The sequence below is a fragment of the Conger conger genome, chromosome 7 (assembly GCF_963514075.1).
Source record: "Conger conger chromosome 7, fConCon1.1, whole genome shotgun sequence".
In the NCBI taxonomy this organism is placed as follows: domain Eukaryota; kingdom Metazoa; phylum Chordata; class Actinopteri; order Anguilliformes; family Congridae; genus Conger; species Conger conger.
In genome coordinates, this window is record NC_083766.1 from 28,688,948 (window position 1) to 28,709,107 (window position 20,160).

Genomic DNA, 20,160 nt, shown 5'->3' on the forward strand with positions numbered 1-20,160 from the left:
TTATCTTAGAGGGAAACAGTTATACAGTATAAGTATCTGAACAGAAAATAAAACTTTCCGCAAACAAAATATGTTGTTGGTATTTAGAGTGATTTCACGAAGTCAAGCTCAAATATATTTTCCAGATTTTTGTACACATATATTTACATTTCCCCCCACTTTTAACATGACATTCACAGTTATTTCATCTGCCATTAAAACGTAAACATTTTAGAAAAGATACAGAAAACAAAATACAGAGGTTATAAATTCTACAGCTGAAAGAAGTGTGGTCAATCCACTGAAGTATACATGGTTGAGCCACTAAACAAAACGTGGTTAAATAGTTAAAATGAAAAAATAAATCTGGTTAAACTGCTAAAATATGGATAAACTGTTAAAATAAATGTGGTTAAACCACAGACAGTCATTGATTGAAGGAAGATGCATACAATTAGTCAATCTTCAGACGCATCTTGTCACAGACAGGTTCAGTGTCAAATGACAGATTTAGTTGAAAATGTTCACAATGTCAATATAAACTACCCTGGAGTTTAAAGTAAATGTTTGATGTTTCTGGATTTGCTGGTGATAAACTCTCTGCTCCTCTGCTTAAAGATTATAGCTGGAAGATTACTCGATGAGCACCATCTACATCAGAACACATGAAAACAAGCAGGTTTTCTGTTTCTTTTGATATAAAATTAATGGTAAAAAGCTTAAAATAGCTTTTCTTTAACAGGGAAGGCATGAACGTTTCTACCACATACTGTAAAGACTTTCTCAAATAAATATACTACAGCAGTCACATTTCATTTCATTCAATCTATGAATGTGAGTGCTCTGTACACTGTGCTACCTGTGTATGTATGTATGGAAGAGAGTGTGTTTATGTGCATTCTGTAGGTCTGCACACAAGAATACATGAGGGTGTGTGCATTCTTACTCAACACACCCATGAACGGGGGGGGGGGGGGGGGGGGGGGTGGCTTCTTGGAAATGTAGACAGTGCTATTGGATGGTGGCACATGGTTGCTAGTCCTTGCCCTCTGGCTCCTCCCCATGCCCCACCCCTTCCTCCTTCTCCTCTTTGTTGCGTTTGCTCTTCTTGTGTTTGTGTCTGCGATGACTCTCCCCCTCCTCACCCTCGTGCTGCCTGCTGAGAACACCAGAAAATCCACCCACATTAGCCCATCTGCTCTAACGTCATTAAGCAGTTTACCAACACATCTAATGTAATTTAAATAACTTACTCTCACTTACCAATCTTTCATTAACAAATATACTTGCATGAATCAATCTACTCTTATTAATAGAATCCTGCCATATTTGGGGCTCAGTCTGTCAAAGCCACTGCATATATATATATATATATATATATATATATATATATATATATATATATATATATATATACTGCATACCCTATAACAACCATTTGCACTGAATCAGGCAATGCCTGATTGACTTTGACCTACAGCTACATTCAGCCGCCGCATATCCTCTGAGCTGTTACAGATGCTACAGACAAGCACAGTTGATTAGCCTGCCCTTATTATTTAGGCCCTGATTTATTAAGACCTTTAGCACATGCGAAACCTTCTGGCACACATACAACGAATAACATAACCAATGATTGGGGCAAAACAAATACCATGACCAATCCTTGCTCATGTTATTGGTTTTGCGTGTGATAAAAAATGTTTTAGACATGCTAAAAGTCTTAGTAAATCAGGCCCTTATATTGCATCAGTTAATAGCTAAACTACTTCAAACTAGGTTCATGTGCTAAGCCCATACAATTATCAAAGAGCAGTTGACCGGTACTCTTAATGCTGAGTGATTTTACTAGTAATTTTGTTCTTACTTTCATATCGAAGAGTGATCACTGTACCTCTGTTGAAAATGGTCCCTCTTATCCCACTGAACTGTTAACACACCACAGCTCAGACTGCACAGTGGCCCTCGCACTGGCAGGGAAACTTACCGCTTGGAGGACTTGTGTTTGCTTTCCTCCTTGTCCCTGTGCCGTCGATCTCTGTGACGCTCTTCCTTTTCCCTGATACGCTCACAACTACGCTCGCGACTATGCTCACGTGCATGGTGAAACTCCCGCTCGTGACTGTAGTAGTGATATCGATCATCCTCACTGTGGCCAGGAGAAAAAACAACCAATGAGAAGCATCTCCATGGGAAAACAATAAGGTAAATCAGCGCTATTTTAAATGATATTTTAAAGTTAATTTCCTACAGAAAACAATTTAATACAGTTTCACTGATCCATAATCACAACACAACACAGGATGACAGAAACATCAGCTTCATTGTTTGGTTAAAACTGGTTACCTCAGCTGCAGTGATTTCATCTGAAGGATGATAAAACTTTATGTTTTATGGCTAATTAACTAATGCAGTGCAGTGTAGCACTGTTACCATGGAAACTCCCTCTAGCATGAAATGGAGAATGCTTGAAATTGATAACCTATGCTTAGCTTAGTATTAAAACATTTAATTACATGGTCTGTAAATGTGTAGTAATTTTAAATGTGAAACACCGTCCATCACTGTAGGCCACAAAGGTACCAAAGATAGGACTGTCCCACAAAATGCACAAAAAATGCAAGAAAAAAAATCTGCTTTTCTTAAGTGTTCACATATTTTGGCAAAGTATACAGATTACGTAATTTGCATTTTTTGGTGATTTATCATCTTGTTCCGGAGTAGCCTATTGTTAAACCGGAATGGTGGCATTTTTTGGCAACCAAAAGACTGACTGCAAATGAATATCTCACTTGCTGTACTCGCTGGTGGTGGGAGTACGATCCCTCTCGCGGTCTCTCTCTCTCTCGATCTCTCTGTCCCGCTCCCTGTCCCGGCGAGAGCCCCCATACTCCCAGTGGCTCCCACTCCCTGCTGCTCCCCCCTTCTCCAGCGAGGCCCCCCATGGTGGGTGTGACGATGAGACAGGGGGGTAGCTAATGTAACTTGGGTCTACAGGAAAGGGAGAGAGAAAACACAGCTCCATAAAGCAGTTCTTTGACCAAATGAGAATGTTAAGGTTAAGGTTTTTGGTCACGGTAACTTAAGGTTGGAATAAGTTAACATTCCAGCTCGGCCAATCAAACACGGGTTGATTTCTGAACACTATCTGATGTATTACAATAACTTAATTGATTTGTTGATTCCAACTGACATTTAAAAGAAGAAAGCAAGATGAGAGCACATAAAATATATAGTAAATGGGAGTACAATCTGGGAGTGGATGTAAGACAGGAAGATGATGAATCCCAAGTCTGATAAAAAGATGACTGAAACAACCACAGTAGAAAGCAACATTTTCAGATGGTCCCTCACCTGCAGTGTTGTACCCAAAAGCAGGGGGAGCTCTGTTGCTGTAGCCAGATGGGGGACACCTGCTACAGACGTGAGATCAGTCAGCACCGTCATCCAGCCCACAGGCTCACTTTAACCGCAGGCCAGTCACTCACCTATCCAATGGGGGCATTAACAGACTCGGGGGCGGAGCCATCGGCGGTGGGAACAGCCCTGGGTAAATACAGGCGTGATGTAAATCCAGTGAATTTAAGGGTTATTATGGCTCACTCTATAAACATGGTGTAAATGTGGTGATGTCATGATGTAAGCCCTCCTCCCTTGATCACAAAACAAGGCAATGGAACCTCCAAATCTAAGCTTACGTTAAGATATGTGATTTACACGTGATACGTACATGCTTTTGAAATGTATATTATTTGAAGCTAGAAGAAGGATTGTAAAGGCCTGGAGCAGGTAGAGTAAACTGGAGTGAGTATTGTAATGAGTAGATTATAGAGTTTACCTGGAATGGCAGGTGGAGGCATACCTGTGGAGAGGCAGTACAGGTGAACGTTATCACAGAGCAGATCAGGAAAAATACTGGTTATTCAGTAAAATAAAAATGTTAGAAAAGGAAGCTTACCTGGGGGGTGCAGAGGGGGGGGCATTCGTGCGACAGGTGGGGGTGGGTGCATGAAGTGTGGGGGAGGAGCACCAATGGGCGGGGGTGGGGGCCCTGCTGGTGGGACAAATGGTTGGGTTTTAGTTGGGTGCTCTCCCAGCACCTGTAGGGGAAAACACAAGCACACCTGCTTTAAAACCAGGTTTAGTGAGCTTCGAGACTGAAGGTGGTTGGTGGAAAGTATAACACATTTGACACACCTCCTCTCACTATTTAACCACACTGTGTCTCATAAGTCTTACCTGAACTATGGTATTTGGTTTGAATTGCAATCTTCATGTTATGTTAGACCTGGCTTCATTTAGTTGATATAATTGGTTAGTTAATGTTTTAAAAGGGGCAGGGTTTATCCTTATACACCACACTGCTTTTGATAGATTTATAGGAGAGAGACTTTAGGCTGCCATGCAATGCTACCCAGTATATTCCTTGTCCCCTGAGTGAAGGCAATGACACTTTTGGAGAGGACCAACTCTATGAGTGAGCGATAACAAACAGCCATATTAGTTCACTTGCTGCTTCTATTTTCTTGAATCGACCTGTGATGTACTGTATATTGTACTGTATATTTATTTTCTCCTTGGTTTGGCACACTTATCCAGTTGAAGCAATGTGAGGAGGGAGACTAACCTGGATTGGATTCTGTTCATGCATTTCTCTCCTGCGTCCTTCCACCCGGCGAATAGCACCGGTCTGTCCACCAATCACATCGATTGTCCCACCCAACTTCCTGCAGAAAAAGAGGAAGGCTACAATATAACTGCAGGGCTAAAATCATGATACAGTGTGCACTGGGCTTTTAGCAGAAGGCTACTGGGTGACTGGGCTACTGGGTGGGGGGCATACCTGTTTGGGGGCGGCCCAGCTTTCAGTCTACTGGCGGCAGAAAGCGTGATGGGAGGGGGAGGGAAGTCCATCTTGAAGTCCTGCTTGACAGCAGATGCCTCCATTTCCTTCTCCAAAACAGCCACTCTTCCTTGCTGAACCTTTTGAATGCAGACTGCAGGTTAGGCTAAAAATGTAATTCATGTAATTGAACACAGGTAATTGAACACAGAACACAGACTTTACCATCCTAGGATTTAGTGTAATCTTATTCTCCAAGCCGGGAGACCTACTGTGATCTTGTTCTCTGAGGCGAGCGGAACATTGGGCTCAAGCCCCAGTTGGAGCCGGCGCTGCTTCTCGCAGTACGATTTCCACGTTTCCTCGTTAAAGCCGTAGTTGAAGTAATCAGAAAGATCAGCACCTGCAAACAAAGCGGGGAAAGAACATGTTCACTCGCTGCAACCACAATAACAAGCACAATTGTGATGGGGTTTTGTTCACATGTGCACGTGTCCATAGTGAGGTCACCAACCTGGGACTGCTGCTCTGAGAGCAGAAAGCGGAACTTGGGATAATTTAGGCACAGTGTGTGTGTGGGGGGCAAGGATCTGTACCCCAGAGCCCCAAGGTGACCCCCTGTCTTTGTGTTACTGGATCCTCACCAGGTTTCCGCCACGGTTTGTCTTCAAAAATGTCTGCTTCCACCTCTGGTTCTGCCTCCAGCCCGTTCATGCCCAATGCCTCCAAATCTACGCCTTTGGGTGGCAGTTTAGCTGACAAATACAGACAAATCGGTGTTAAAACAGCAACCAATATCAACTGACATCAGAATTAAATAAGAGGTACAAAAAAGGTTGAGGAAAGAAAAAAGTAAAGACAGGGTGTCGGTGACTCATCCTGTTATAACACAGGCTCAGAGGTACTGACGCGCCCCAGTGCTGTGGTACTAAATCCAGCAGCCCCACAGGGCACTGCTTAATTAGCCATAATGTTGCCCAGGGAAACAAGGGTTTCAGTCAGTTAGTCAGATTGTCCTTGTCTCATCATCACACACCAGCGACACCTCTGGTCAGTCTGAGTCTTGCAGTCTGCCTGAGACATCTGCATGTGAAGTGTGAAGCGTACTCCACCGACTGCACAGCTTGGCTAGTGGAATGCAGAGTGAAAATATTCACATATTCAGCAGCCGGCATCACACACTTCCGAGGAGAGGCGTGCCCGTCTATGCTCGCCCAAACTGATAGAGGACACGGTGATGAGATGGACCTAAAAATATAATTTGGTATTCTAAACTGGAAGAAAATAAAAATAATAAATAACTAGTAACACATTGTAGCAAATCTGGATGAAATGGCCTTTACCTGCTGGAGCCAAGTAGCCCCTCCCTGGTTTCAGACTCAGGTTCATCGGTGGTGCCCTAAATAAGGTTGTGAAAGGAAAGGTTTTTCAGTTTCATTCATGACACTATGTATGTTACGTTATGTGTTTCTCCGGGGAGATTTTAGACATTATTCATTCTCACATCTCCCAATGCCGCCCCACACAGGATGCAAACCCACATCACTTCTGTCCAGTTCCCTAATACTCCACTCTCCAAATTTTATCACAGGAAATGCCTTTATGGAACACAATAAATATGCACCAAACTGTGGCGTACTGTAACAGTGCTCTCTAGAGTCTGTACAGCGGAATGAAAATAGGAATTCTCACATGTATGAGGGAGCTCCAGTTTTAATGTTCCCTATTGTGACCTTAACGTCATCATCGTCACTGTCGCTGTCCTCGTCGTCTTCATCCTCAGCACTTTTCGCTACCTGAGGGAACAGAATCCATCCAACAGACTCACACATTCTGTATCCACAGATTATTCCTTGAGAGGTAGGGACACAGTAGAGTGGACATTTCCCATTCCAATCATGGTTGTTATCGTCATTGACAACCCTGGAAAAGATTCATCTTGACCCAAGTGATATATATATTAATCATAACAACAGAATTGTGATTGGGCCATTTAAGATAAAATATAAATTATATTTCAATAACTATTATGTTATAAAATATGCCTGAGTTGGGAAGCAGCATAAAGACTATCAAACTTAATTTCAGTGTAAAATGCACATGTAAAGTGCCTTTAGAAAGTATTCACCCCCCTTGAACTTTTTCCAAATAATGTCACATTACACCTTAAGATTTAAATGAATTGAAATCCCCCCCCCCCCCCCCCCCCCCCTTCAGCGACACAATAGATTGACCATATTTATGATTTAAATAATATTTCAATTCAACAAGTAGATGGGCTTTGAGCAGCATTTAGAGGTCTTTTAAGTATGTCTTCATGAATTTTTTCAGATTCCTCAATGCAAATCTGCTCTAGATGTACCAAGCTACACATAGTGCATCAGTGGACAGAAATGTTAAGGTCAGCACAGATTTTCTGTGGGACATCGGCTGTGCCAAAACATAACACTTTGCTTTCATGCCAAAGAGTTCCACATTGTTTCTGTGCAGATGCCAGGCGAGACTTAATGTTGGCCTTTCCCAGAAGTGGTTTCCATCTAGCCATTCTCCCAAAGATTCTGGAGTGCTGAAGAAATGATTGACATCTGGACAGTATCCTATGTCAGCCAATGAGCTCTGCAACTGTAGCTGCCTCTCTGTCACTTCTCTGACAACTGCCCTTCACATCCGGCTGCTTAGTTTGGTAGAAGGGCTTGATCTTCAGGATGTCTGGGTTGTGCTATATTTTTCCATTTTCATTTGAAAGTTCCATGGGCAGTTATTTGGTCTTCATGACAGAATGACTGATCTAATCTGCTGTTGTAGTTGTAAGACCTCAAAATGTCAATAATGTTTAAATGTTTAGCCCATAATCATGAAATTGTACATAGGTGAATTTGAAATCAACATGGGCGGACCTCGGTAACATATAGAAGAAGATGGAATACACCCAATTTAGGTTGTCAGTACAAAAGCAGATCACAGAGTACTTATAAATTATTTTCAGGTTCATATTTGAATAAATGCTGAAGAGATACTTTTACATACTTTATTTAAATTTTTCATGATAGAGAAATGCTTGTATTGTATATGAATTTATTGATATTTGAATCTGACTTTTGAACTCATAATCAATGGGGAATTAAACATTTCTTACGGCACTGTATATTATGCTGTATTTGAGGTAATTAAACTATATTGGCTCCTACAATTAACTGGACTGTGGCCAAAACTGGCATCACCCTAACCGACTATGGCCTTGACTCCATGGCCCCTTAAAATAAAGGAATAGTCCACTAAAATTAAAACATGGACAAACAGATAACAAGCGTGTACCACTTTCTGTAAACTGTTGTGCATGAATAAGGAGCCCAATACAAGCTGAAGTACATTCGACATAGCAGCACTTTTCATTAACTACGTGAGCGTTTTGGTGCAGCTCTGAGAAAACAAAATGAATTCCACGCTGGCTTGGAGGAGCTGACAGATCCTACCTGAGCAGAGGTGTCTTTTTCCTCTGTGCCATAGCTCTCCTGTGTGGACTCTTCGAATCTGAGACACAGAGAAAGACAGTCTTAAACTCAACACACACATTAGATCAGGCTAATCTTAGGGCCATCGGAGCTGTTCTTTGTGTATCACCCATACTGCTTTAAAACCAATTTATAAATAAATTACAATGGTGTTTGATTGCGTTTGATTGTTTGATCTACAGCCCAAGCTATAGCATAGGATTCAGCTGGAAATCCACATTTCCCATTGTGCATTATGAATTCCCCTGGATGGTCAGGGCCTGCAGTCTGCCTGCCACAGCTGCATAAGGTAGTTCATCTCATGCAATGACTGCGCAGCTCAGCTAATGCAATGACCAACAATGGAGTTTTGCTACACACACTCTGGAGGATGCATGGGTTTGTCTTTCTTTGCTCTTCTGAACTGAAGGAGGAACAATTTGCAATTGGGAAAACATATGGGGATTTAAAACAACTGGAATTATGCAAGTAAAAAAGGCCATATGATGTTTCACTGGAGGTGCCCACAGTCCGATGACACAGGTATACTTCTTCACACAAACCACAATAGACAAGCTATTTGTACAGAACTCACCCACATCCAAAACATCTCTAATATGGTTACATATCAGTCTATGCCACTCCATATTTACTGAAGCAATTCCAGTAAATACCTTCATCAAGAGTACAACAGCAGAGCCCCATCTGGGCACAAAAGCAGTCATCATCCCATTAGAAACACCATCACATGCTGCTCTGATGTATGTGCAGGACTTGGAATGGAATCAGTAACAGTGTGCTCAAACTGGGCACCAGTGGCAAAATCTGGATTACAGACAAAGAAGAGATAATCTGGATCTGGAGTAGCCTACATGATTATGATAATAATCCATGAACAAAAATAAATACATGAATTCATACTAAGACCACAGAAAAAATGTGTTCTGGTGCAAGCAAAAGTCATGAAATAGATTCTTACCCAGGCAAATTCTCCTCGTTTTGTTTCTCGGAGTTCTCGTCTATATAAAAAATGCATGTTTAATTGTATTCGCGATATGCGAATTCACGTATTATAACAGTGTATAATAGTAATTAAACAATTACTTTAAATGTATTGTCATTATATCAGTCAAAAAAACAAACAAAAAAACGACAAACAATAGCGAAGGAACCTGATAATATCTGCGGTGAGTTAAAGAATCGCGTCGTTTACAGTGCGAGCCAATTGTCAAGAGCGTGAAATCAGGGTCCACATCCCGGCCAGCTATAGTGATGGGACAAACGGCGGGACGGACAAGCTCAGAAATATTTTCGTTACACGACGCTTTCTTTCTTTCACGAATTTAGTTCAATTTCCACATTTCTTTCATATTCCTATAGCCTACAGCTTTAGGAATCGGAAAAGGCCTTCTGTGCATGTACTGGGTAAGCATAGAGTTTGCTTAGCTTATAATACAATGTTGCAATTTATATAACATCTTTACCCCCATAAAGCCAGTGTTCCTCATCTTCCTCGGGTTCGGTAACGATGTTTGGTACCGAGGTCGGATCTGAAGTACCCAGTTCGGTCGCCATGGTTTCTTTACTATTTAGGTATTAATTTGTACTCTAGTCAATATGTATTTTGGTCATGGATAAGCATTTGGGGTATTACGTAAAAGGAAAAAAATCCCACAACCTGCATGCCCCGCGACATCGATGCGCAATGTGCAGCAATACTTAGCCTAATATAACAATATAAAACAGCCCGAGTAGCCTATAACATCAGCTAGCCAGCGTTAGCTATTTCTCAGCGAAACCACCGCCATGTATAATCGCTCCAAAAGGAAATCGCTCCCTGTTCCTGGGTCCTAACGCCTGAATTTGCCTCCTGTTAAGCTATAGTTAACCTCTCTATAGAACAAGGTATGAGATGAGCTGAAGAGTGGTCTAGTTATTCTACTCTATAAGAAGGGCAGCAAGTTAGAAGGGGAATTACAGGCCAGTTCTATTTGTCCATGGTTATAGAAAAGATAATTCACAAACATACTGATGAATTCGTATCAAGCCAAAATATTTTATATACAGTATGTTTTCTATAGTCAGGATTTAGGAATTCCACTGAAACTTGCCTGGTTATTTGCATTACTGTCACCTTCCTGTCAGCTTTGACCAGCCTGGCTATTCTCCTCTGACCTCTTTCATTAACACTGCGTTTCTGCCCACAGAACTGCTGCTTTTTTGTTTTTCGCACCATTCTCTGCAAACTCTAGAGATTGTTGTGTGCTTGAAAATCCCAGGAGATCAGCAGTTTCTGAGATACTCAGACCACACTGTCTGGCACCAAGATCAGTCTTCGATCACATTTTATCCCCATTCTGATGGTTGATGTGAACATTAACTGAAGCTCCTGACTAATATCTGCATAATTGTATGCATTGCACTGCTGCCACACCACTGGCTGATTAGATAATCGCATGTATAAGTAGGTGTTCCTAATAAAGTGCTCAGTGAGTGTACATGGGACACGTTCCAGTCCAAAACCTAGAACTTGCGGAGTTAGTCTAGGGCCATTATTTTTGTTATATTGCAATTATTTAAAAGTCGCCTGTTCTTCTTCTTTATGTGGACAATGTAGCATTGGTAGTTTCACACAAAGATAAATGTTCAGTGGAAAATATGTGAGTACTGAGGTTCAAAATCCTGTGACTTGGCTCTCTGATAATTCAGTTTGGGAAATCCGAGGTCATCCTTTTTAGCTCCAGATGTTTTAGGAGAAGGCATGTCAGACAGTAACCTTGGTTATGGCACTCTTTTCATTTGTTCATGTCTTCTTTTCATTTGAATGTCTTGACCTATGATGCTATCAAGTTTAAATAAAGTATATTATTATTATTATTATTATTACTATGCAAAACTGGTCAAAAGACAAAATTCCTAGAAAGAGCAGTATTGCTGGATAAGTCTACATGAAAAACTTGGAACTGGAACATTAGTACAATGCCAGCTTGATTATGCTGCCACCTTCTGGTATTGCTATAATATTGTGACTGCTAAATAAAAAAATTAAGGACATGAGAATTATTACTTTTGTGCCTTAAAATCATGATCCAAATGATTGGATAATATGGATAATATTACATTACAATAGTACTTTCTGAGGTCCACCCCCCATTTCTGTCCTTCTAGGTTCTTATTCTTTCTATAGTCCATCAAAACGCTGTCCTGGAGGAGGTTCTGAATTCTCTGGAAAGTGACCGGGTCCACTGATGTGATACATAAATGTTCTGGTAGGGAGACACCTATGAGCATGTCATCCATGCATGTCTTTCTGTTTGTTGTCATTTGCGAGTTGTACTTGTCCAGATGAATTGTGGGTCCTGGGCATGAAAATTCTGCTGAAAATGTCAAAGTCAATTCCCAGCATTTTTATTTTTTAGGTAGTTACAAAGGGGAATCTGGGCTACTCATGGTGATACAGAATGGGAAAAGGTTCGAGGCAGAGTGGCAATTCAGAGCACCATTTAACACCATGGTCTCTGACAACAGATGGAGCAATTCACACCTCTTTCTTGAGGGGAAACAGTATATTTGCATCCCTGCCAAAGAATGTCTGTCATCCTCATGTCTTCATCCATGATGGTGACAGCTCCCGTGTTTTCAATCCGCCCTTCGCCCATCTCATGAAGAAGAGCAATGTTCATATGAGGTCCTTCCCATTCCATACCACACACATCCTGCCACCACCAGACAGGGCTTTCTCCAAAGGCCTCAAACATAGCTGGAACACGGAGCACTGCCAGTTCACCTGGAAAAATGGTGAATATACAGTATATCCACAGCCTGCTTACTGCTTCTACACTCAAGCTGTGTGGCTTCTCATTTTCTGCATGGACCTGAAGTAGTTTGCCCTTATGATGATCTCTCCAGTCACCTGGAGGCCGGTAGACACTAGATTATGACACGATCTAATCAACTAAATAACAACAGTTTTATTTACTGGCAAACTTGCAAATATGAATAGGCAAGTATTGATTAACATTACCAACGTAGCCTTTTTTTAAATTAGCCTATATGTTGGTAGAACTGCAGCATCAGATAGCTGGTAAGTTAACTAGCAGCAAACAAGCAGAAACCAGCAGAAAAAAAGTAGCAACCATGCAATTAGCTACAGATAGCTTTTCACTAGCCAAATTATTACTAAACTTAGGTAACATTATAATGGATACCTTGCTGCTAAAGTTAGCTGTATGGCTAACAATGTAGCTGTGGCTATTAACATAACATATTTTATATTTCACATTTCAGCCCAGCAGTGCTCATCTTTTCCTACCACTAAAGCCTATGCTTAGATTACTATTGTCTACATTGTGAATGGCGTTTATCTTACATTCAGAATGTATGATATCAGTGTATATTTGAATGAGTAATATTTAATTGTATTTGTCTTCCACAGCCAAAAATTGTAGGCGATAGCTACATCCAGCATGGGGAGGAGGGAGTATGAGAAACCATGGGGACCAGCATTGCTCTGGATGCCTGGGTCCACTGGTTTGGCTGGGAAGGCCTACGATGGGAATGCCTTCTGCCCTTCATTCACCAGTCCCTCAGAGGAAGAGCAGCCCTGGATATCCCGCTCATTTACTGTGGCAGGAATGACCTCAGCAGGACCAGGAGCCTGGATCTCCTTGCACTTCCCTGAGACCACAATCATCCTGTCTGGAACCACCCATCGGTGCCAATCCAGGGAAAATCGACAAGACCAGGAAGTGGGTGAACACTGCTAGGGCTACATTTGGTCAGAAATTAGGTGGAATTATTGTCCCACATCCTCACACAACATTTAATAAATGCTGACCTATTTATTAAGGATGAAGTTCATTTTTTCGCCCTTGGGGGAAATTATATATTTTAAAAATATTCTCATAGGTTCCTTTAAATAGACCCATTCACCGAAAGAATTAAGTGTTCCAGCCCAGCTTAATTAACTCATCAAAATGGTGTGCTCTAATTTAGACAGGACTACGAATTTTACCTGCTTTTTTGATTGGCAAGATTTAGTTAAAAGTTAATAGTCCACTTGACATTGATTTATCCTGCAACTAACTCTGCCATACATTAAATCCCATATAATAAATAATACATAATGTGCATTCAAACCAAGAAGTGGCAAATTGAATTTAACAACAATAAAAAAGAAAACAAAAAATGGCAAATAAAGCGAGCTGCAATACGCATTTGACCTTTTAATTTGGCAGGAATATGTTTCCATAGAGAGTATGGCGCATGACCATACTGGTATGGTGCATGTTTGAAGCGGGAACTTTCTTCAACCCTCACGTAAGGTTTAAGTGTAAGGTAAGGCTCTGTCAAGCGAGATATTCACATTCCTTTGACTGTAGCATTTAGTTACCTAGTCGGCTAACTTTTGCAGATTCATTTCCTGCGTTTAAAGCTCACATAGTTTATGCCTCTGACTCACGTGGGACATTCAACTTAAGGCCTGCAGCATCAGCGAATAAAAGAAAACTAGACGCTGCAATACAAAGTTAGTTGTCTGTTCAGTTCGATAATTACTTTGTGTGTTCCTCGCTTGCGTTATAAACGGTCTCACACTTAGTTCAAAATTAACTCCAAACGTATTAACGTTAAATGTATTGCAAGTTTGTTAGCTAAAACTAGCTTGCGAACGCTAGACAGCAGTTGAAAAGTTGAGGTGTATGTTACGGATTATCAAGACGATCGATTTTATTGTTTTAACACAATTCCATTCCATTGTTTAACCATTTTGTCCAACGTCCAGAATCTTTTTATAACTCTGAGGGGACTGGAATACTGGGTTTGGTCGAACGTTCTATGCAGTGCGTGTTTGCTGTGGTGTGAATGCTTGGCTTGCCAATGTGTATTCCAGTAGAGCTGGAACAAAACTTTAATGTTATTTGGTAACATTGCCAAATCGTTTATCGTACCAAGTAAATTCGTCAGCCCATTGTTTGGTGTAACGAGCGAACATAGTTTAAAAAATAGAAATGATGAAAACAATTGCATGTTCTAAAGCGAGCTATGGCTACAATACAAAGATAAAGCCAGTCAATTCATAGGTGCATCAATTATACAACAAGCTGCAGTTGACAACAACCGTCCCCCCCGTGCATGCACTGGGTAAGCATTGCTGTATCAATATGCCATATCCATTTATCCACGGCAGTTTTCTCACTCATAATTATTTTTTAAGCTGCTTTGATGATGTATTTTTGGTTTTTTAAACTTGTTTCATCGTTGTATGGAAATCACCATATATATACAGGACACATGTCGTTGGTGGCTAATATTGATGTGTGAGCTCCTTCCTCAGACATTATGTTTCTCATTCCCTTGTTTTTGCTTCAGCATAATGGGGGATCGAGAAAGGAATATGGAGAGCAAACGGCTGCCGCGAATGGCAGCTTGTCTGATGATGCGATTCCCTTCTGAGCGAGAAGTTATCTCGGGGACTGATAGAGGTCGTTCGTCCCGGCAAACGTCAGGTGACATGTCGAACTTTGAAAGGCGCACGTTCGATGATTCCCTAGTCACTCCAGACCTGGAGCTGGCCAGTGAGGAGCCACGCATGCTACTGAAGGACAGTTGTCACGAGGTGGACATGCTCGCAGATAACTCTGAGGATGAGGACCCGTGCGATGGGTGCTCTCTTGACCCCCTGGATACCCGTTCTCATGGGGAAATCGTCAACAGAAGACCGGAGAAGTTGGAAAGCAGCCCCAAGAGGAGTAACAGAACTGGCGGTGTGGTTTGTTCATTTTAACTAAGAAGAGTGGTGATTCATCTTGATAACGAAAGGCTGTCGTCTTGTAAATTTTGTTGGTATCTGAATCAACATCAGTCTCAGAATTAAACTGGCATGGTCAAATGTAAAGTATAGGAGAACATGTAGTGGAAATTATTAAAGCTGACATATTTGCTTCAGCAGAAGCCCTTTTTAATTGGATTTCGAAAGGAATTGATTTTCCCCATACCATCCCTTGGTCTGGGTGAATACTCGATACTTGAAATGTATGTACATGTAAAGACTGACTGCACACCTGTGGCAGGTAGTTCAAGTCAAATGGTCTAAATTCATATGCTAGCTTCCTCTGGCATTGATGGCAATTGTTTGAATAGAACATTTGAATATTTCAGAACATCAACAATAAGATAACTAAGCGGTGTATGCTTTGCTGTCGCAATTTTGGCTCCCATCTCATTTCCTACAGTGCCTCACAGTGCACCCTTTGCTCATTTTGGTAGAGGGTGCCAATAATTCTGCAGGGCACTGTAGGTACTCAATTGAATGATTGATTTTACCTCAACAGTATAGCTGCAGTTTACATACAAAGATTACTTTGACCACTGTATAATACAATTTATTTATTCGAGTGACCACAAACTTGGTATAATGCTGGCTTGCTGCTTGGCTAGAATGAGAGGGACTTTCCCTGGTAACACACAAGGGTCAGCCTAATATCTGGAGAACAACCACTACCATCCTGTAATAAACATTAATTTACAATGCGCAATGGAGAGGTTACTTCACGATTTCAGAAATGGCCAAAACCATAGATATGACCCTGCAACTAGACACCTCTCTGACTATAACGTTTAATTATGAATGCTAATCCTCCAACAAAAATAAGTGAATTAATTTGCGATATTACAAGCATAATCTTTAACTATTTAAAAGCACTGGTGAGTGTTTTCCTTCAGCTAAAGGTCATGCTCTCCACTGATTTTGATATGGTTCTTGCTGAGTGATATGTTTCTTGAAGCTGAGCAGTTTTTATGCACTGAACCACTTGTTCTTATCACCCAGCGAGGTACACAGACTGGCACAAACACAGGACAGCTGCCGTTTGCAGCGAGCGTTTTGACCGTTTACTCCAGGAGTGCCCAGAGTTCCACAGCTGCAAAAGCTCCTTTGCTGCCTTTGTGCTGGAGAGAGGTGAGACCTCCAGATAAATCATATATAGATAATAAACTATTTATGCTTTTGCTCTCAGTTTTGGATGTCAAATTGTATTTTCAACAGTGCTGCGACCAGGAGCATGCATATAAGAATGTCCTTTGTAAGTTCAATTTTTGCTTCTGTTGCTCAGTCATGTGGTTTATTCAGAATAATTAGATATTTCGTGCAGGACTACAGAGGTGTGTTACAGACAAGGCAAGCCACATTATTTCAGAAATAGCTATACATGTAATGAAGAATGAAAGTCCCATATTTATATTGTGCTCATTGTGCTATATCGCAAAATACATAAAAAACCTTACCATTTCACAATGCCAAGTTGGCTTGTTAGCATTTGCGTTGTTTAATTATTAATTATCTACCAAACGGTTAGTTTTCGTGGCCTAATGATTGATATACAATTTGCACTTTTGTTTGTGTAATATTCTCAGAAGTGACCGACACAGAAGGGCAGGTCTGTGAGCAGTATGAGGTGGTTGCCCTGGGAACAGGCCAGTCCAGCTGCAGTGGATGGATCTGCTTCAGTGGGCATGTGGTGCACGACTGCCATGCCATTGCCATTGCCCGCCGAGCCCTGCGGAGGTACGTGCCTTTTTCATCACCTTTACAATCGGGTCTGTGCGGTGGTACTGGGATCATTCCGTTTCCATTTTGTATGGTCGTGCCATTTTCCCCAGATTTAGCTACATTTCCATAGTTCAGGTCTGGTTTTTTTTTATATCCCTGTCAAATCTTTACAAAAATGTTCTTATTTGTAGCTTAGAATGGAAACCTTTTAATGTGATGGCCATTTTGAATTTAAGATGGTCTTTTTTTTAAAAGTAGTTCAAACTCGAGCATGGACCAAACTTGGTGTTTTTCCTAGTGGACTTAATTAATAATATCCAAAGTTTGCACAGACCACAAATGGAAAGCTTCCTACAGAGAATGGGGTATAGAAGCAAAAGTGTGTGATCACTGCTGTTTTGATTTAGGTTTTTGTTCAAGCAACTGCTCCTGTTCTTCAGCGATGACCCCAGTTGCAAAGAGAGGTCCATTTATGAAAGCACATCTGATAGCCACCTACTTCAACTGAAGCCAAAAATCTATCTGCACCTCTATACCAACCAAACCCCTAAGGGGGCTGCACAGTGCATCGTAACGTAAGTAAGCCAGTATTTTAAGTTTTCAAATATACTGAGCTGTATCTAGTGCAAACCCCTAAGGGGGCTGCACAGTGCATCATAACGTAAGTAAGCCAGTATTTTAAGTTTTCAAATATACTGAGCTGTATCTAGTGCAAATGCCAGTACGGTTCAGTAATTTTTCTATATTTTCATATTAGATCATTATTTAAGTATTTATTATTGTTAATGTTTATATATTGCATATTGAGTACATTGTTATAGTGAGGTCACGTGGGAGAAACCTTGTTGTGTCCTTAGGAAGTTGTCCCTCAGCAGCTACACCACCCTGAAGCTGCAGTGCCATGCCAAGGGCTCCCTCATCCCCGCCGTGTTCCTGCACCCCAGCACCTGGGGGGCCCGCATATGCTGCATGTCGGACAGCGACAAGCTGACCCGCTGGGCAGTGACTGGGCTGCAGGGTGCTCTCCTGAGCCACTTCATTCAGCCGCTCTACATCACCAGTGTCATCCTCGGTAAGGCACGGACATCGTTTATATTATTTGGCAGCAAAAACAGAGTCAGAATAATATATACATATATATATATATAGATTTTTTTTTTTACCTGTCATCCTGCACCTCTGCCTTATAATCCAATCCAAATCCCTTTGTGACTGCTGCTATCCAAAAATAAAAATGGATTGATCTCCCACTCTTCCACTTTTCAGGAAGCTCCAGCCACTACTCAGAGAAAGTGTCAGATACCATCAACAAAAGGCTGGGTGAGGGGTGGCAGAACCAGCTGACTGATCCATTCAGACACCAGAAGATATTCCTCTTCAGTGGGGGGAATGTTGGGCCAGTGGTCTGCTCAAACCACTGCAAGGACATCAGCCTGAACTGGTGCCTGGGTGACACCAGCATTGAAATACTGGATACTACCAATGGCCACACTACGGAGGGGTAAGCAAGCTACATACAGTACGTTAACTGCATTTCTTTTCAATTCAATGTCATGTCCTGGTTTTAAGGTGGTTATGAGGGCGGCCAATACAATTTTTTATGTTATTTAAGTCATTAAGGCCTAAATGGCAATGGCCATAGGGGTGTAATGTTATTGGATCCCTGGCTGTACATATTGGTGAATACCCTAACATGGTACTTCACCTTCTGGTGTATTCATCTTTATGGTTCTGTTACCATTTCTTTGGTAGGTCCCCCTTCATAAGTGGCCCGGGTTTTTCCAGCAGACTGTGCAAAAGGGCTTTCTTCAGCATCTTTCGAGAAATCGCCAAGTTGGGGAACCATCAAGACCTGCTCAGTCTGGCCACCTACCGTGATGCAAAGGTGTGCAGTTTTTACTACATTCAGGTGACATTAAATAAATTAAGCAATAGTTAAAATGTGTTTTTTTTTTTTCCATTTCCCTTTCCCCTAGATCTGAAACCATTCAGTGTGACAAATATTAATAGAGGAAATCAGGAAGGGGGAAAAATATTCTTTCACTGTATTCTTGCCTGCCTAGGTTACAGCATGCCAATGCCAAAAGGGTTTGCCAGATGCTTTCTTTGTTTCAGCATCTGGAGTTGAAACGGTGGGCTCTGCTTTTGTTTTATTTTAGATGTCCTCCCACCTCTACCAGACTGCCAAAACCTTGGTCAATGAGCAGTTCATGACAAACAACGCAGGGCCCTGGAACTCCAAGCAGCTGGTGGACAGCTTCGGCCATTGATGGGGAAGCAAAAACAGATCTTTGCCTTAAGTTCAGAAGTCATTTTTGGCTTCTTCATACGTTTGTTTTCATGTAAATGACTAATAAGGCTACATTACTTCCGTTTCAAATTCAGTAAGCTTTTAGCAGTTTTAGTTTCCAGAATGGCTGTACTGGTTTGGTTCTTGGTTTCTATGTGCAATAGTATTGTTTTTATTAAACTTATTTTTGAGTTGGAAAACTATTTTTGAGGCCCAAAGTGTCAAGGTGGGAAAATAAAAGTTGCCAAGGTTTGAAATGACTCCTATTGTTTTTTGTCGCAGTCTCATGTTCCTTGCAGGCATATCGGTTCTTTGTCATTATCCAGTTGGAACCAGTATTCGTATTTTTTTCCCCCAAACATAATTTTACTCATTTATCCAACACTTTCTACAAAGTGCATATACTTTTTACAGCCAATATTCTTTTTTTCTGCATTTGTTTCCGGTAGCTGGTTACTTGCTCATTATTACATACTTTACATTTAATGTATCCTTCACTCAGGCAACTAGTAGTAGTAACACTACTTTTTTATGTACTTATGCTTCAGGCAGGGTGAATTGTCATGCATCGCAACTTGTTAATTTCACATTAAAATGATCACAAATGAAATTGCCTTCATAACCTTTTATTTTTAATCCTTACTACTATTAGACCACTTTCTGAATTAAGTGCTTACTAGGAGTTTTTCTCTGTCTCTCCCAGCAGACAGACAGCCTTTGACCTTAATGTCTCTGCTTCTCCTAGGGTAGCTAGCTCTGCTTCTCCTAGAAGGGGGTAGCTAGCACATTCCGGTCTTACAGCAAGGTTAACAAGGGGTATTCAGAAGTCAAAATACTGATAAATGTTTGTGGCCAGCTTCATGTCTTTTTGTTTTAGTAAAGCCCCCCCTTCTGGAAAAGTGTGTATAAGAGTTTTACTATGTCTGATTCAAATCAGAAAGCCGGTAAGCTTTCTCACTTTATTTCTTTGCAAATAAATCTGAAGGTTAAACTCAAGTATAGCTATCGC

The 20,160-nt window shown here is 41.2% G+C and overlaps 2 protein-coding genes and 1 long non-coding RNA gene across 9 annotated transcripts; 2 read left to right on the top strand and 1 right to left on the bottom strand.

Annotated features, from left to right (window-relative positions):
• Positions 1–960: 960 nt before the first annotated feature.
• LOC133132239 (pre-mRNA 3'-end-processing factor FIP1-like) lies at positions 961–10,106 on the bottom strand. 3 transcript variants are annotated; one of them, XM_061247558.1, is made up of 16 exons: positions 9,798–10,106; positions 9,293–9,332; positions 8,296–8,353; positions 6,515–6,618; positions 6,166–6,221; positions 5,467–5,577; positions 5,095–5,225; positions 4,823–4,962; positions 4,607–4,706; positions 3,938–4,079; positions 3,818–3,841; positions 3,468–3,525; positions 3,334–3,392; positions 2,772–2,970; positions 1,967–2,128; positions 961–1,138 (listed from the first exon to the last, which is right to left on the bottom strand). In XM_061247558.1, exons 1-16 carry the CDS (start codon positions 9,886–9,888, stop codon positions 1,015–1,017), a joined length of 1,599 nt encoding a protein of 532 aa, XP_061103542.1. In that variant the 5' UTR covers positions 9,889–10,106; the 3' UTR covers positions 961–1,014. The 3 variants fall into 3 exon arrangements, with proteins under 3 accessions (XP_061103542.1, XP_061103543.1, XP_061103541.1); XM_061247559.1 differs by having other exon boundaries at positions 961–1,135; positions 3,334–3,395; XM_061247557.1 differs by having other exon boundaries at positions 3,334–3,395.
• Positions 9,592–13,140, top strand: LOC133132265 (uncharacterized). The gene is made up of 3 exons (XR_009709101.1): positions 9,592–9,738; positions 11,482–11,582; positions 12,749–13,140. It is a non-coding gene; the product is annotated as an uncharacterized LOC133132265 (long non-coding RNA).
• Positions 13,141–13,506: 366 nt separating this feature from the next.
• On the top strand, positions 13,507–19,397 carry adad2 (adenosine deaminase domain containing 2). 5 transcript variants are annotated; one of them, XM_061247562.1, is made up of 10 exons: positions 13,559–13,650; positions 14,394–14,454; positions 14,683–15,077; positions 16,142–16,270; positions 16,726–16,876; positions 17,269–17,436; positions 17,719–17,933; positions 18,128–18,362; positions 18,614–18,746; positions 19,021–19,396. In XM_061247562.1, the coding sequence occupies exons 3-10, from the start codon at positions 14,687–14,689 to the stop codon at positions 19,129–19,131; spliced, it is 1,533 nt and encodes a 510-aa protein (XP_061103546.1). In that variant the 5' UTR covers positions 13,559–13,650; positions 14,394–14,454; positions 14,683–14,686; the 3' UTR covers positions 19,132–19,396. The 5 variants fall into 5 exon arrangements, with proteins under 5 accessions (XP_061103549.1, XP_061103548.1, XP_061103544.1 ...); XM_061247563.1 differs by lacking the exon at positions 13,559–13,650 and adding an exon at positions 13,681–13,840; XM_061247565.1 differs by lacking the exon at positions 14,394–14,454 and having other exon boundaries at positions 13,507–13,650; positions 17,737–17,933; positions 19,021–19,397.
• Positions 19,398–20,160: the final 763 nt, after the last annotated feature.

Excerpts from the sequence above, each read along its gene's own strand:
- LOC133132239 (XM_061247557.1), bottom strand. The coding sequence starts at position 9,888 with ATGGCGACCGAACTGGGTACTTCAGATCCGACCTCGGTACCAAACATC. Across the intron at positions 9,333-9,797 it reads GGAACACTGGCTTTATGGGG|ACGAGAACTCCGAGAAACAA; the intron begins GTAAAGATGTTA and ends TTTTTTATATAG. Across the intron at positions 8,354-9,292 it reads AACGAGGAGAATTTGCCTGG|ATTCGAAGAGTCCACACAGG; the intron begins GTAAGAATCTAT and ends TCTGTGTCTCAG.
- adad2 (XM_061247560.1), top strand. The coding sequence starts at position 14,687 with ATGGGGGATCGAGAAAGGAATATGGAGAGCAAACGGCTGCCGCGAATG. Across the intron at positions 16,271-16,725 it reads TGCCTTTGTGCTGGAGAGAG|AAGTGACCGACACAGAAGGG; the intron begins GTGAGACCTCCA and ends TAATATTCTCAG. Across the intron at positions 18,363-18,613 it reads AATGGCCACACTACGGAGGG|GTCCCCCTTCATAAGTGGCC; the intron begins GTAAGCAAGCTA and ends TTTCTTTGGTAG.